At 49.8% G+C, this 16246-nt stretch overlaps 2 protein-coding genes, 2 long non-coding RNA genes and 3 other non-coding genes across 11 annotated transcripts in view; 2 read left to right on the top strand and 5 right to left on the bottom strand.

Moving 5' to 3' along the window:
- The window catches only part of St6galnac2 (ST6 N-acetylgalactosaminide alpha-2,6-sialyltransferase 2), a 15968-nt gene extending 7118 nt beyond the window's left edge, over nucleotides 1-8850 (top strand). The window contains exons 3-9 of the mRNA XM_015504138.1: nucleotides 471-645; nucleotides 1220-1388; nucleotides 1723-1861; nucleotides 3775-3878; nucleotides 5614-5697; nucleotides 6994-7093; nucleotides 7872-8850. Of these exons, the coding sequence (XP_015359624.1) occupies nucleotides 471-645; nucleotides 1220-1388; nucleotides 1723-1861; nucleotides 3775-3878; nucleotides 5614-5697; nucleotides 6994-7093; nucleotides 7872-8039 (939 nt within the window). The 3' untranslated portion in view covers nucleotides 8040-8850. The remainder of the gene's footprint in view (nucleotides 1-470; nucleotides 646-1219; nucleotides 1389-1722; nucleotides 1862-3774; nucleotides 3879-5613; nucleotides 5698-6993; nucleotides 7094-7871) is intronic.
- Nucleotides 3886-5613, top strand: LOC125614989 (leucine-rich repeat extensin-like protein 5). The gene has a single exon (XM_048797811.1). It carries the CDS (start codon nucleotides 4750-4752, stop codon nucleotides 5611-5613), a length of 864 nt encoding a protein of 287 aa, XP_048653768.1. The 5' UTR covers nucleotides 3886-4749.
- Nucleotides 8851-9736: 886 nt separating the features above from the next.
- On the bottom strand, nucleotides 9737-10636 carry LOC107157752. Its single transcript, XR_001505544.2, has 2 exons — nucleotides 10575-10636; nucleotides 9737-10118 (listed from the first exon to the last, which is right to left on the bottom strand). It is a non-coding gene; the product is annotated as an uncharacterized LOC107157752 (long non-coding RNA).
- A 749-nt stretch (nucleotides 10637-11385) lies between these two features.
- On the bottom strand, nucleotides 11386-11458 carry LOC125615000. The gene has a single exon (XR_007345569.1). It is a non-coding gene; the product is annotated as a small nucleolar RNA R38 (small nucleolar RNA).
- Nucleotides 11459-11516: 58 nt separating this feature from the next.
- LOC107157750 lies at nucleotides 11517-14774 on the bottom strand. 5 transcript variants are annotated; one of them, XR_007345556.1, is made up of 5 exons: nucleotides 14652-14774; nucleotides 13742-13921; nucleotides 13328-13413; nucleotides 11697-11786; nucleotides 11517-11568 (listed from the first exon to the last, which is right to left on the bottom strand). It is a non-coding gene; the product is annotated as an uncharacterized LOC107157750 (long non-coding RNA). The 5 variants fall into 5 exon arrangements; XR_001505542.2 differs by having other exon boundaries at nucleotides 14643-14757; XR_007345555.1 differs by having other exon boundaries at nucleotides 14554-14757.
- On the bottom strand, nucleotides 11902-11985 carry LOC125615007. Its single transcript, XR_007345574.1, has one exon. It is a non-coding gene; the product is annotated as a small nucleolar RNA R38 (small nucleolar RNA).
- LOC125615001 lies at nucleotides 13484-13561 on the bottom strand. The gene has a single exon (XR_007345570.1). It is a non-coding gene; the product is annotated as a small nucleolar RNA R38 (small nucleolar RNA).
- Nucleotides 14775-16246: the final 1472 nt, after the last annotated feature.

Raw genomic sequence — 16246 nt, forward strand, 5'->3', positions numbered from 1 at the left:
GGGGGGGGGGGGGGTAAATGAGTTGAACATGAACACCAATGGGAAGAAAGGTAATTACAAATCTTCCCTTTCACACAAGAGTCCTACAGGGAGTCCTGCCAGAGACAGGCTTTGGACCAGGCTGATGGATTCCAAAGCCGGGGCCCAACTCCTCCACTGAAGGGGCAGGTCATACTGTCAGGGCACTGGAAAGTGCCCAATGTTTGCCCAGGTCTGAGGCGAAGGAGTGGGAGGCCAGACCCGGCAGAGCATGGAGATGTGGTGTCTGGGAGAGGAAGGGGTGGCAGGCTAAATCCAGAATTTTCTCTGACCCTCACCAGGCGGCTGGACCAGAGGCCATTTCAATTAGCAGATCCGGGTGGCCCCAGTCTGGAGAGGAAGGACGCTCATCCCTGCAGCTCCCTGGAGGCCACCCACCCACCCAGGCCCCTTCCTAATGGGGCTCAGCCTTCGTATCTTCTCACCCACAGAGCCGGCCCTGCCCACACCCGCTTGACCTGGCCATTCTGAGGCACCAACGCTTCCGGAAACTGTTTGATCTCTCCACTCCAGTGCTGCTGTGGGGGGGCCTCTTCACCCCAGAGCTCTGGGACAACCTGAGACAGCAGAAGGGCCCCTATGGCTGGCAGGGACTCTCACACCAAAGTACCTACTACCCCCTGCCTCTTCCCTGCCGCCCCTTCTTCCTCCTGCTGGCCCTGGGGTGGACCAGGCCCCACTCTCTCAGTGATCTGAGTTCTCCCCGGAGACCCCCAGCTGTGTGACACTGACCTCACCTCCTTCCTTCATCCAAGCACCCAGGGCTCAGCAGAGGGCTGAGTGCCCCTGCCTGGCAGTTCTCGCCACCCTGGGGTCTCCCTGGCATGAAGTATTCGGGTCCAACAGAGGTTGAGGACAGAGGCCAAAGGGGCCCCATCAGCCCACTCATGGTTGCTGCTCAGAAACCACTTCCCTCAGGCCCGGAGCCCCTCCACATCAGAGCTGCCCTGAGTCCACTTCAGATTCTCTTGTTCGGACCGCACACAGCCTCGAGAGGATGGGTTATTCACGTTCTTGAGCCCCCTTCCCTTCACCCTTCTCTTAGTTCTCTCCCTCACTGACCCCCCCATTCTCTGCCCACCCTTTGTGCCTCTGGGGAGGGGCTGGGGTCAGGCCTCTGGGGAGCAAGGCCAGGAGAGGCCCCCATGACTCCATGGCTCCCCCTTGTCTTCATGCACAGCCATCGCCTCTACCCTGAGCCTTCTGAACACCTCAGAGAATGAAAGACTGTTTGCCGCCTCGGGGGGGCCCTCCCCAGACTGCATTCGCTGTGCCGTGGTGGGTAATGGAGGCATTCTGAACGGGTCCCGTCAGGGTCTGCAAATTGATGCCCATGACTACGTGTTCAGGTATGAGGGCAGGGGCCTGGAAGGGCTGGGACAGCAGAGCTGGGTGGAGAGCCAAGGCAGCACCCCCCGAGACAGCTCAGCAGTGACGATGGGTAGACAGGCACAGACTCCACAGACCTCAAGACAGAGCGTGGGTACGCTGTACAGGAGGACCTGGGAGCAAGGGGCCACCAGGCCAGTGTGCCCTTCCCAGGACCCCTGCACACAGGTGTTGCCCTGGGCAAAGGGAGTGTCTACACAGAAGTATGGGGAGAGGATAGGCGAGGCAGAGCTGGAAGGAAAGCAGATAGCATGGTGTGACCACGATGACACTGATGTCCTCCATTCTGGCCAGGCTCAATGGAGCGGTGATCAAAGGCTTTGAGCAAGATGTGGGCACCAAGACCTCCTTCTATGGTTTCACTGTGAACACCATGAAGAACTCCCTCATCTCCTACCAGAATCTGGGCTTCACTTCTGTGCCACAAGGACAGGTGAGGCCTCTGATGGCCATGCCATGAGATGAACAGTGGGTGCCGTGTTCCTGGGCCCTGTTGGTGGGATGGGCCATAGGACTTTCAGACCCCAGTCCAGTGGCTGGAGAGGTAGTGCCAGGATCTTGGCTGCCCAAGGTGTAGCCATTAAAGGTCAAGGCAGATCTGGTCAGAGACCCCTGTTCTTTTAGGTAGCTGGCTCAGGCTAATATTTACTGAAGGCTGATGATGTGCCAGGCAGTTGACAGATACCACATCAACTTTTACACTGCCTCACTTTACTGGTGAGAAAATTGAGACTTGGTTTCCTTTCATTCAGCAAGTGGGCAGTAGGCCAGAATTCAAATCCAGACTGCCCACCCCAGAACTCATATCCTCTGGGGGGGATCACCACGGTCCAGTAGAAGAGTATCTATTGAACACCTCTTTGGCGCCCAGGACATAGACACAGACATCATTGCAGCCTCAAGTGGGATCATCATACCTATTTCCAAATGGCAAAACTCAGACTCTGAGAGTTTCAGGAACATGTCCACTGTCATCCAGCTAGAATTATCAAAATATAGGCCTCTTGGACTATAGGACTAGGGTTGTTTCCACGTCCCCATAGGGCCCACCAAAAGAATGACAATGTGACCTCTCAAATTCCCACAACAGCTCTGTGTAGGAAACTGAGGTTCAAAGAGACTAAGAAACATGCCCCAGGTCACAGGTCACAGCTAGTGACAGCATCCAGATTGTCTCAGCCACACTCAGGTGTCCTGACTTTATGCGTCCTGCCTCAGAACAATCTGGGTGCCACATGCAGATCCCAGGAAAGAGGTTCTGTATTGCAGAAGCTGGTCATTGGGTGAAGGGCAACAGGGAAATCCCAAGAACTCAACAATCCTCAGACATTGAATGTGATTCAGAGTTGAGGAACTGCGTTGACTACCTGCTGGACACCCACGTGACCCTATTGGTCTCCTACTGGCTCCAGGGGCAGTTTCTCTGAAACTGGTTTCCAGAACCTTCTCTGAGTAGAGCATTCAGGAGGGTCCTACCCATACTATGTATGCACTGAATTCCCCTAATAGAACTTTTCATTGCTAATAATAGAAAAAAATGGGGAAGATTTCTGGTATGGCCATAATACCTGCATCAGTTATTTATTGCTGTATAATGAATGACACCAACACCTTAAACAACATTTATTATCTCACTGTTTCAATGGGTGGGGAATCTGAGAGTGGCTTATTAGAGTGGTTCTGGTTCAGTCTTTCAGGCAATGGGTTGTTGTCATCTTATGGCTTGACTGGGCTAGAGGCAGGATGGTTCTTCCCTCAAAGGTCCTTGAGACTTGCACCCCTCTATAAGCCACTCAAGAGTTCCCATGACCTGGCAGCTAATTTCACTCAGAGTGTCATATAAAAGAGAGCAAGTAGCCCCAGCACCTTTATGACCTAGTCTTCAAAGTCACATATTATCATATTCCACTTTGCATTTAACAGAAAAATTCTGTGCACTAGTCCCTAAGTCCAGCCCATACCCCAGGGAGCTGGGTGCAGAGGTGCACACCCACAATCCCAGCTACTTGGGAGGCTGAGGCAGGAGGACAGCAAATTTGAGCCAGCCTGGGCAACTCAGACTGTCTCAAAATAAAATTTAACAAGAGCCGGGAGTATAGCTCAGTGGTATTGCAAAAAAAAAAAAAATAGTGTTTGGGGACAAGAATTAGTCTTCACCCTTGTAGGGAAGGGTATCAAAGAATCTGAACATACACTGAAACAACCACAGTACCTCAGAGTAAGAAGAGAGGTATGTTAGGAAACTCCTCAGTCAGCTCTGGTGGCAAGACTGTGTGGAGGGCAGTTTGGAGGGCAGTTCACTCCAAGCAGAAGCTGAATGTGGCCTTATCCCTGTTGCCCTAATAGGACCTGCGTTATATCTTCATCCCCTCAAGCATCCGTGACTACCTGATGCTGAGATCAGCCATCCTGGGTGTGTCTGTCCCAGAGGGCCCTGACAAAGGGGACAGGTGAGCATCCACATGGTAGTGGTGTGAGGCTGTGGTGTAGGGGGCGGGTAATGCTGAGTGGTCACTCCATGTTTCTGGGGCCACAGTGGAGCTGGTCACTGGGTGAAGGGCAACAGGGAAATCCCAAGAACTCAACAATCCTCAGACATTGAATGTGATTCAGTGCTGAGGAACTGTGTTTACCTGCAGGACACCCAGGTGACCCTATTGGTCTCCTGCTGGCTCCAGGGGCAGGTTCTCTGAATGGAGAGAGCAGGCCTGGCTCCTTGCTTCAGGCCATGGTCTCCATCACCAGTCCAGCTGTCAGCTGCTCAAGGCCACAGGCCACAGTGGCAGAGGCCTTTCCTCAGCTGGGTCTGATGACCCCTTGAGAACATTGTTCTGAAGACTAGGTGGTGGGTGGGCACCCTCCCAAGAAGCCCAAAGCACAGGCTCCTCAGGCAGTGTCCTGACAGGTGACAAGCCGGGACACACTGTCTTCCCCCTCCCACCTTCCAAGGCAGTGGGCTGCGCCCAGCTCTTGCAAACCGTGTCCTGGCACTGCCCAGTGTCTTCTCCCTGAAATCAGTTGCTTAGAAACCTGTGCTACCACTGAGACATGAGCAGTCCCCTCTCACAGTACCCTCTGGACATTTCACCCACTCCCAAAAGAGCACATTTTGAGGGGCCTTTATGGGTCAAATCACAAGGGCCAGACTGCCATCTGTGGGGGTCCTGTGTCCAGGCCCTCCCCCACCCCCTTGTGTTACCCAACAATTGCTCCCCCTGTTGCCATTGGCCACCAGGATGGGCTCTGTGACACCAACAGGACTGGGCTCTTTGGGGGGGCTGCCTCAGGGACATCAGGTGGACATAAGCCTCCCCAACACCAATGAGCTCCCCCTCCCACACCCCCAATCCATCCCCAACCCAATCCCCCTCCCAGTCCCGCTCCAACCACATTGTCCTCCCTTCCAGTCAGCAGCCCTACCCCAGCCCTGCAGGCTCACTCCCTCCTGCCTCCCCCACCCGGGGGTCTTCCTCCCGCCCACCCTCTCACCCTGCCACCCCAAACACCTCTCAGCCCTCTTCCCGGACTTCCTCCCTGACCCCGAGTCCTCACATCCAACATGTGGTCCGGACTCCACCGGCCTCCAAATCCCCCTCCCTGTCTGGCTTTAAGTCCCTCTCTAGAAACCCTTCCCTGACCCCCTCGGTGCCGCTGGGCAAGTCCCCCTACCAAAGCCCGGTCCCCTCGTCCTCCTACATCGGGCCCTCCGCCCCGAGCATCCCGTCCTGCATCGCTCCCTACGTGCCCCGCTTCCTGAACGAGGCCCCCTTCTTCCAGCCGCCGACATCACCGCTCCCCCAAAACCAGTGCTTCCCCTGCACCTTTCCCGGCACCAAGACCAGGGAGCCCCCGCCTATGCCCGACTCCTTCTACCTGCCGCTGCTGCCGCCGCCCCCGCTCCCGCCGCAGACCTCGTGCACCTACCCCACGCCGCCCTCGCTCTTCATCCCGCCCAGCTCGCTCTCCTACTCCCCGCCCACCGAGGTGCTGCTGAGAGGGAAGCCGCACGTGGTGCCCACGGTGCTGCCCGCCACCTTCTACACCCCCTTCTCGCGCTACTACTCGCAGCCCCGGCCCTACTACCGCACCTATCGCCGGAACCTCAGCTCCACCTTCTTCCCCTCGCTCTCCCCCTTGCCCTTCGACGGTTCCGGGCGCTCTGTCCACTTCTATCGTGGGTCCTAGGCCTCGCACCTATTTTGGACCGGAAGCCTCTGCCAGTAAATTCAAACTGCTGCACCCAGAATTCATCAGCTACCTGACAAAGAGGTACGGGGATGGGGTGACGGGCGGAACACCAGCTCCCTTTCCTCGCCCACACCTACCACGGGTGAGGGGTCCACGCAGTCGGTGCTCCCCAACTCCCCCGCAGAGCCAAGCACTTTGCCATGGCATTTACTCCTTTGCTTGCTACCTTGATGGAGCAGTCAGTCGACAGGCAATGGCAGAAAACTCAGGATAAGCCCAGGAAGTTTATTTCCCAGGAACCCTCACACAAAGGCACAGGCCCCGCGTACCAAGGAGCCAGCTGTGCAGAGGTAGGGGGTATTAGCAACAGCAAACCCAGCCAGCTGAAAGCCACCACTGGAGGAATCTGGGGAAGAAAGGGCCTGATCTCCTTCTCTCCCTCTCTCCTCCCAGTGGTTCTCAACAGAGGGTGGGGTAGGGTGGGTACTTGGTCCTGTCTGAAGACATTTTTGTCTGTCACAGGAGGGGGGTCAGGTGAGTGCCATTAGTGGGTAGAGGCCAGGGCTGCTGCTGAACAGGAAGTGCACAGAATGGCCCCTGCAATAAGAACTACCCAGCCAGGCAGGCTGGTGCACTGCCTGTGATCCCAGCGTTTCCCAAGGCTGAGGGAGGGTGAAGCAGGAGGATCGCAAGTTCAGTGACCCTTAGCAACTTCTCAAAATACAATAAAAGGCTGGGTGCGGGTAGCTCAGTGATTAAGCACCCCTGGGTTCAATTCCCAGTACCCAGAGCAGGAGGTGGGGGGATTATGCCATAAATGTCAATGGTGCCATAGTTGAGAAACCCTGAAGTAGCCCAGAGGCAAGCATCCCAGGACAGAGTGGAGAAGGGTAGCCAAATGCATCTAGGGAGCCCCACAGAAACCACAGCAGTTATATGCCCATTCTGCAGGTCATATGAGTGTGGGCACCATCACACCAGTGAGTCCAGACACAGGATCTGAGCTCCCACCTTACTCATTCCTGAGTGATCAAGATGTGGGGTAGAGAAAGGGCTCAGGCTAAATGAATAGGCTGCTTATGTCCTAGGCTTTGTGGTTACCTAACAATAGGAGCGGAAATAAGGTGTTGCCAGTGGAGAAAGGCGGAAAGATCCTACCTGGGTTTCCTTTCTCATCTTCCCAACTCCTGCCATGAGATCCTTGAATTTTGGAATTTATTTGGCTTTTCCCCAAAAATGGGGAATTGATTGGGTAGAAGGACCATATGTTGTTTACTTGTTTGAATGGGTAGCTGTGCAGTATAGTTAGTGGTGCAATCTGAAGCTAACAGACAACAGTTGAATGTTTCTCGGGTTTTAATACCTTTTTGTTTGTAGGTTTTTGAAATCAAAATTGATTAACACAAACTTCGGAGACCTATATATGCCCAGTACTGGGGCCCTCATGCTGCTGACAGCTTTGCATACTTGTGACCAGGTAAGGAGCCTGAGGCCACGGAGCAGAGATTTCAGCAGAACTCAGTATGACTCCCAATAGTCCTTCCCTGAGACCTGGCCACCTAGATAGGGACTCCAGGCCACCATCCCACAGTGAAAGGATTCCCCAGTGCAGGAGTGGCACTATCAACCTGCTTGCACACCTGCTCCCCAGGGTCCTCCCCAGGAAGGGCCTGAGTCAGCCACCTGCCCCAGCACTTTTTTCACACTAAATCATGCTGCTCTTCTGAAAGCAGAATCTTCTCAACCAGGAGGTCCTCTTGTGGGGACATGCTGGAACTGACATGGGACAGGTGAGCAGGTTCAGTGTCCCACACATAAAACATACTGAAGTGAACAGCAGAGGCTGAGCAGTTTTCGAGACCCTGGTAAAGCCAGTACAAAGGCTAGAGGCCAAACTCCACTCTGGTCCCACATATTTTCCCTATTTTAATATAGAATCTCTTGATTGCAGTCACTATTAATTCCTGAATCAGCCTGAACTTGAAGATCATGGCTTTAGTCACACCAAAGTTTCAAACCCAGCTTTGCCTTAAGTGAGTGGAGGGAGACATGTCTCCACTTCCTTGCTTGTTCAGGGGGATAACTTATCTTGAGGTCTTACTGCTGGGGTGAGAATGTGTAGGAAAAAAGTGCCCCTGTGAGCTGTGTTTACCTGCATCTGCACCTATGCACCTGTGTGGGCATGCAGCAGACCTTTCTGAGTTCATACACCTCCAAGCATCAACAAATACTAACTCAATAATGGTTTTATCCAGGTCAGTGCCTATGGATTCATCACAAAGAACTACCAGAAATATTCTGACCACTATTTCGAACGAGTAAAGAAGCCACTGATATTCTATGCAAACCATGATCTGCCCCTGGAAGCCGTTCTGTGGAGAGACCTACATAAGGCTGGCATCCTTTGGCTGTACCAGCGCTGACCCCAAAGCACAAAGCCTTCTGCTTCTTGCAGGGCTGTGACCCTGGCCAAAAGCCCTCCCCCCTTTTTTTCAACCTTTGAGAAGGGGGTTCACTCCCCCTGACCCTCTACTTCCCAACAGAAGATACTGAGGTGAACTCGTGACTGTTACTAAAAGGAGGGCACCCTATCTTACCATCTAAAGGGAAACCCTCTGGGTCTTAGACATCCCACTTTGGTTAAAGGAAAGCAGACTGCTTTGCTGGATTTGTTTCAAAATTGAAGACAACATTCCCAACATCAGTGACCCTTACCAGCAAGAGGCAGGCACACCTTGGAGCTAAGCAACAGCCAACAGACTTAGATCAATGATGCCATTCAGGATCCATCAGTAACCAAGATCAAGCCAGACAAGCAGGCAAACACAATCCCAGCCCCAACTCACCCCTAATGGCATGTCATCCCCAAACACCAAAGCCACTCAACTGAGGACATCTCAAGCACCTGAGACCATGATTTTTCTGCCCCCTGATAAAGTGTAAGAGCAAAAGGCAAAAGTAAAACTCAAGACTAGGTTAACTGCATAAATGAATGACCATTTTGTCTTGTGCTGGGGGTTGGTAGAGAAAGTACAGAAGATGCTGGTGTCCAGCACGAAGTTTACCAGAGTCCAAGAATAGGAGATACTGGTGTTTGATGGGGGTCAACTGCACAGAAGCCTGCCTGCCACCGCCACCAATGCTGAGGATCTTGTCACCAACAGGATGACACTACTGGTCATGAAACCTCATCCTCACATCATGGCTTCAATAAATTTGAACCTATCTAGCTCATAGGCAGTTTCATAATTTTATGGGCTTTTAAGTGATTTTAAGTTGCACCCAACAGCCCCTAACCAAGCCCTGATACTGGACACAAACTAGTGGCTTTAGATCACTTAGTAGGCTGCACTGCACATGGAGCAAGAGCTGTTGCCAGCAAATGCTGGCAACTTCCCAAGGTAGCCACTGCCTACACTGGCCAATCCACCAAGGCCAGGTTTCTATGGTTTTGGGAGCTTGATTTTATTCTCAAGAGGGATGAAGAACTCGGTCACCACACACCACACACAATAGCATTCAGTAATCCAGACATCTGATCAACACAATTGACAGGTGGGCTTTAGTTACAAGGCAGCTACCACTGCTTGGAGCCCAGGACTAGAGGGAAACAACATTTCAGTTACTGGCATCAAGACAAAGCCTCCTGGTTGGCCTTACCTCCAGGAGAGTGGTATGATCCTTTGACAGAATACTTGGTTTGGAAGGAAGTCAAACAGGGGAATATATAAGGTACCCTGACAGTCACAATCCATTCTGGTGTCTTACAGTGACCTAGTGATGATCACTACCACTAATCTGATTAGCTTGGTAACCTAGCACTGCCCTGACACCCAAGATTATAGTACTTTCCCTGTGCCCACCGACCCTCTAGATGCCAGTAGTACCTTTATCAGTGTTTTATTAGATTTAAGGTAAAAGAAAGCAATGTTTGTGGGTGGCAATACATGCAGTACATCATCACTTTAGCAGGTACAAATATAGAAAGAAAAAAAAAAAAGATCAAATTCTTATTCTGTGAAACTCCTAAGAATGTTCTCTTGAATCAAAGAACAAATAAAGTTACTTTGTGTCTCAATCTGAAATCCACATTGCTAGTGAATAAAAACAGAACCTTTAATTGTGCTTCAAAATTTTAAATAAAACAATGACTTCACAGGAAATCCACTGAGAAATGCTTTTTGAGGACAAGCATTGTTTCCCCTTAGCTTCCTACAACAATGTATGCACATTAACAATTTCAGTTTACAATCACCGAAGTCTCATCTATACATGAGATTATACTCAGACCACCTAAACTGAAGTCCAGATATTTTTAGTTATACCCCAACTTCACTAGCTGCTAAAAGTGGTGATGGTGATCTCAGTCACTCAAATTCCTTGGCTATTTTTGAGGATGAAATCCAAAAAAATTCTTATGATTCTATTTGAGTGGGATTAACTCATAGGCATTAGCAGAAGCAGGGCCGTGCAGATCCCGTCTGGCACCACCAGGAGATAACCTGTAAAACAGAACAATTTCCAGTAAACAGCCAACTAAGTGCGTCACAACCAAACATTAAAAGCAAAAGGCAAACAGTCTAAGAGGATTTGTTCCAGCCATTATATATTGGGCATATGTATACTGGGGGAGCACAAGAACTATCAAAAGTTTTAACGCAGGCTGGTGAGATTCTAAGAGGACTCATTTTAAGGAGCCAGTGTCTAAGGAGGGCGGCCAGAAAAGACTCCCACTAAACAGCAGGGATATTTGCATCCAACTCCCTCTGAATCTCAAGGTTTACCCAGGTTGGTTGAGCCCCCTGGAAGCACATGATAACAATGTGGATCTTCCCACCTGCTGACCCACTCCTTCACTTTGCTTTACTTGGCAGGCTGTAAGCAGCTGGGGCCAGTTTTCAAGCTTGTTAAATCTCACCCCAATCGAGACTGCCCTGGTAACTGAACAAAAATATGACCTTAAAGATCAGCTCTCCAGTTTCAACAGAAGAGAAAATCTGGGTCCACTTCAAGCCTGGCATTTAAAAGGAAACAAAGGGGGTTGGGGATGTGGCTCAAGCGGTAGCGCGCCCGCCTGGCATGCGTGCGGCCCGGGTTCGATCCTCAGCACCACATACAAACAAAGATGTTGTGTCCGCTGAAAACTAAAAAATAAATATTAAAAAAAATTCTGTCTCTCACTCTCTCTTTAACAAAAAAAAAAAATAAAAGGAAACAAAGGCAGAATCACCCCCACAGTACCACTTTGCTTTTTTCTTGCTCATGTGCCAACCTCTGCTGCCCAAGCAGTGGCCCAGTGCCAGCCATGCCATCCAGACAGAATCTCAGCTACAGGAAGAAGGGCTCCCTGGTGGTGTTAACAAAGCACAGGAAACCAACAGTTCTGCCAGGGCCATGGCACTTTTCTTTCCTAAATGTCAGGACACTGCTGCAGAGGCAAGGTCAGTAATTAAGCATTCTCACTGCCACAAGCTGGCATATATTTTACATTCCAGTTTCAGTTTCAAAGGGCACATTCATTTCCTTGAAATATGTGGTAGGCACTCTTCTCCTTCACAGTAAGTCCTTGCCCATTTCTGTAGTCTCACAGAGTCTGTGCCTTCAGAGCTATCACCGAAAGGGACAGACATTAACAGGGCAACTAGACCTTTAGTCTGAACATCTGATCTGTAGACTGGAGTCTCAGCAGAGCACACACAACTCCCTGCACTGTCCACTTGATTTGATCCTTGTAAAGCCTGAACTACTACTGGAACATGGAGCCACACCTTAAGCCTCAGAATAGATTATTTTCCCTCAATCGAGATTTTCAGACAGGGATAACTAACCATCATAAGCTTGTGAGGCTTCTTAGGAACACATAAGATAAAACAACTTACAAACAGGAGAGGAACTGTTTTACTTGCCTTCTGGTAAAGCAGTTTACAGTTAGTAAACTCGCTGAGTAGACACCTAGCAATGAAAACAAAAGTATGTTAAAGACTCCCTGCTACTTAGCACCTTCCCAAGTCCAGGGCAGGGGAGACAAAAAAAGAGCTAACCCTTCACCCAAGCATGTGCAGCAGGACTTCTCTGCTTACATGAGAGATTCCACTTGGGGTTCAGGTCCATGGTGCCTGCCACAATGTGGCTGCTAGAGGGTCCTTTTCCAACTGAAGCAGAGACTGCACCTGGTGAGGAAGAGAAATTGGAAAAAAAGAAAACTACTGAAGAATATGTAAACAGAGTACCTCTAAAGTAGTTCTCTTTAAAATCATGAACTTCTCATAAGGCAAACTTGCAAAGCTGAGTTTCAGATATCCACATTCCACACAGAAAGGCCTTTCCTTGCCTTCAGACAGGGATAACTTGACATCATCATGAACTCAGCTCACCAATCTGCTAGCCCACAGTACTGCCCACCAGAGCACACGTCAATGATTTCTTATTAAGTCGTGCTTTACTTCCCTCATGAGAACTATCCATCAATTTTGTCTACTTTATTAGAGTATGCTTTCCTTCCATGGCAAAAATTTTTAGTATTTGGTGTCTGGATGCAGCCAGTGTCCCAGACCTGGCTCAATGACAACTCCTGCCCTTATAAAAAGACTTAAGCAGAGTGCTTCACAGCTGAACAAGAGGCAACATTCAATTGTCTCTCTAGGACATCAGTAAAATGCCTAGTAGGTGCAGATCACTCATCCTTTCAACTAGCCTATTGAGGACCAGCTGCATAAACAGCTCCTACTGCCACGAGATGACAATACCACACAAGGTCATTTCTCCTTCATCCATCTGCATGTACAAAACTATCCTGCAGAGCAAGCATGTGGCTTTCAGTTTTTTAAGATAGAGGATTAGACATCTGCCCCACAAGCTACTTAAAAATAGCCATCACTATAATCTTGCTGTAATAAAATCCTTGAGCTCAAAGCAGATCAGAGCATCTAACTGTTCCTACACACCTGCTCTGGGACTGGCTACATGACTCTTGGGACACCCTCTAGAGTCATTCTCATCCATGGCTGGTGTGGGGCCCAGAAATGTGTACATTCTAACACTATGTAGGTGGTTTTGACATATAACTAGGTTTGAAAACCATTAACCCTGTTTTAAAAGAAGCGCCATGGTGCTTTTATTTGGTATCAAACCAAGACTGGAACCCAGACCTCTAGTTAATCTAACAGTTTCTCAATCTTAACTCTACTGACATTTCAGGTGGAAGTTCTTATATGGGCTGTCTATGCTTTGTAGGATAGTAAGCAGCATCCACCAGACACCAGGTGCACCCTCCATCCTCAGTTGAGAGTCAATGATACAACTAAGTCAAAAAATAGTTATGGGGCTGGGGTTTTAGCTCAGTGCTAGAGCGCTGGCTAGCACGTGTGAAACACTGGGTTCAATTCTCAGCACCACATATAAATAAATGAAATGGTTTTTCACTTTGGACAGAACTCCCTAAGCCTGTTTATTTACTCAGCAGCAGATTGTGTGTATGGAGGGGTCTACCTCACACAGGTTGTTAATACAAATACCAATTCTGAGACTTTTAGGCAAAAAAAAATAATAATAATAATAATTATAATTATAATCAAGCAGAAAGAATTTCATACTATTTCCCTTGTCTGGGCAACTACAATCCTGAAGACTCCCACATCCCCAAATCCAAAAGACCAGTAAGTACTTAAAGGGGACCATAACCTGTGCAATTCTATCAGAGCTAAAATCTTACCATTTATAGAAATTTCATCACAAAAATTCTTAAGGTCAATATTTTAAGATGATGGGTTTCACAAGTCCACAGCCAATACCATGGATCTAAAAGAGAAATAAGGATGTCATAGTTCATTCTAACAGAAACTACCTTCAGGCATTTATTTTCAAAAAGCTGAGTCTCAGTTAAGTCAGAACTCTTCACAAAAGATGTCACTTCAGCCAGGGATAACTTATGTCCTCCTCAGCTCAACCAGTAACAGATTCCTAAATCCCAGCAACCAAAACTTATTTTCCAAGTCTGTTTCATCCCCATACACAATGCCATCCATGTTGACTTCAAACAGTGACACCTAGTGGCCTCATATTACAGTAGTACAGACCCTCCCCATTTCTACTGTAAAGGGACTTTACTTAGTCACCCTGTACTCACAGTTCAATTTAACTTCGAACAACTTATGAGGTGGATGTGCCGGGACATCACGCCATCTCTGCTTTCTGGTGACCACCCCCAGGTCCTGCTTGCATCCATCTCTTCTCATTTTGCGGTTCCGTTACTTTTAAACTGCATCCTGCAGCTCTGCTTCTCATCTCCCCAGAAGCTAGAGAAAGGCTTTCAAAAATGGAAACAAAGTTTCGTTATCAAAACTAGATTTCCAGCCAGGCGCGATGGCGCACAACCCTAATCCCAGCGAAGGAGGCGGGTGGGGCGGTGTTAAGGCAGTAGGATGGCAAATTCGGGTCAGTTTCTGCGAATTGGCAAGATCCCGTCTCAAAATTTTAAAACGAGTGAATAAAAAAAGCTAAAATAATGTAGCTCAATAGTAAATCCCTCTGGGTTCAATCCCTGGTACTGGTAAGAAAAAAATAGTATAACCAGATTTCCAAAGTCTACAATCCCTTTCACTACCATTAGTAAATAAAAACGACTGCCTGGGTGTTCTCAAGGCTCTCAGGGCAAGGGTGCATTCCCGCGCTCACACTCCCGAGGCCGAATGCTGCAGTGCCACGCGCCTAGCCTGCCCCCGGGCCTAACCTGTCCACAGGTGGACAGGGAGCCCGACAGGCCCAGGGCCGCCGGGCGCGCGTGCTCAGCACGAAGGTGGACGCACGGGGTCGCGCAAACTGCAAGGACCTCCCTCTCCCAGGAGGAACCCTGCGACGCCAAAAACGGGGTTCAGCTCTCGTCCTTCCCAATTTCTCGCCGTTTGGGAGGCATTTCCTCGTACAGAACCTCAACCCTACCACCACTCCGTGAGAAGGAGGCCGGGCTGATGGTCGCCACTTCGCCTCTCAGTGTTACCCCGGTGTTGAAGAAAGCCCCGTTTTCCCACCTCCGCAACCTTATCATCACCCAAAGCCTAGAGGGCTGCTCAGCGGTGCTGCGCCCAACCGTGGCGCCATGCTTCCCAGACACGCGGCCGATCGCTGAAAGAACGCGAGACCGCGCCTGCGCGCAACTCTCCCCCGCGGCCTCGCCGGAGCTCTCGCGAGGTTAAGGGAGGCGGATGGGAAATGTCGTTCTCTCGTTGCCGACCGAGCCGCGGTAAGACGGAGGCCGCCACGAGGGGCAGCAGAGGGCGCGGGCTGGGAAGCCTGGTCCCTGGCGGGCCCCGCGGTCGGGTGGCAAAGGTAGAGGTTGCTGAGCTGCGCCGTGCGCTAGAGGTCCCGGGCGGAGGCTGGGGAGGCGCCGGAAGTTCGAGGGCAGGACGGAGAAGGACGACGAGGCCCGGCCGCATTGCATTTCTCCCGGCGCCGCGGACTGTGTCGTGCGGCGGAGGGGGGTCGTTTAGGGTGGTCCGTGGGGCGAGGCCTGGCGCTGGGGATGGCCTGGACTCCGCGAGGGGAGACGGAAAGCCTCAGATTACTATGAAAAGAGCAGAAACGTCGTAACACCCTCTGGTCTGGTGTCCTTTTCAGTCAACCACCCTGGCTTTTTCTAAATTTTGGAACAGGGGCTTGCTAAGTTGTCCAGGCTGCCCTCGAACTAGCGATCCTTCTGCCTCAGCCTCCTGAGTCGGGACCCTCTGCGCCTGGCACGCAGTTTCATGTTTGAGTAGGGCAGACCGAGCCCTGGAGTTAGGGCCAGAATTTATGCCTATTTGGAAATGAGTTTGAATTTGCAAGACCCCAGAAATCTTTATGCATTTTCCTCTTCCCGTTCTTACAAACCTATTAGCAATCATCTCTGTAGCATTTAGCCTTGACTATTTTGTTCTGTAGGTGGTAATTTGTTGCAGGTGTTTATTTTCAAATTACAGTATGTATTTGTCTACCTCTGTTATTTGATTCTAAGTTCTTAAAGGGAGGGAGAAGTATCTTTTAATTTTTTTTTTCATTTTCTTTTTTTCTGGCGGTGGGGGTGGGCAGCAGTACTGGAAATTGAACCCAGGGGTGCTTTACCACCGAGCTACATCCCCAGTCACCATCTTCATCATCCTCTTTCTCCTCTTTCACATCCTCCTCCTCCTTCTAGTTGTTTGAGACAATGTCTAAGTTGCTGAGCCTCTCCTTAAATTGCTGAGGCTGGCCTGGAACTTGCAAACTTCCCGTCTCAGCCTCCCAAATTGCTGAAATTACAGGTGTGTGTTACCTCGCCTGGCTAATCTTTTTTTTTTTTTTTAAATTTCCTCATAATACTGGCTAATCTTTTTTTTTCTTTTTAATTTCCTCATAATACTGAATATAGTGTTCAGTTGCTCTTGCTCATACTAACAAACAATGATTTTTAACTCATCCTGCAGAAATTTTGGCCTTTTGGTTTCTCCATCTTACCCTTGAAGACAAATTATTTTGTTTATTACTGAAAGGAAGAATGTGTTCTTTCCCTGCAAACTAAGTTCCTTTCATGTGAAACTTGCAGGGAGAATCGTTTTTGCCAAAAGCTGCTTGTGAAACTAGTGGTCAAGTGATCTGCCTCAGGCAATACTGGTAGTTG

The sequence above is a fragment of the Marmota marmota genome, unplaced genomic scaffold (genome assembly GCF_001458135.2).
Source record: "Marmota marmota marmota unplaced genomic scaffold, marMar, whole genome shotgun sequence".
Classification (NCBI taxonomy): Eukaryota; Metazoa; Chordata; class Mammalia; order Rodentia; family Sciuridae; genus Marmota; species Marmota marmota.

Excerpts from the sequence above, each read along its gene's own strand:
- LOC125614989 (XM_048797811.1), top strand. The coding sequence starts at position 4,750 with ATGAGCTCCCCCTCCCACACCCCCAATCCATCCCCAACCCAATCCCCC.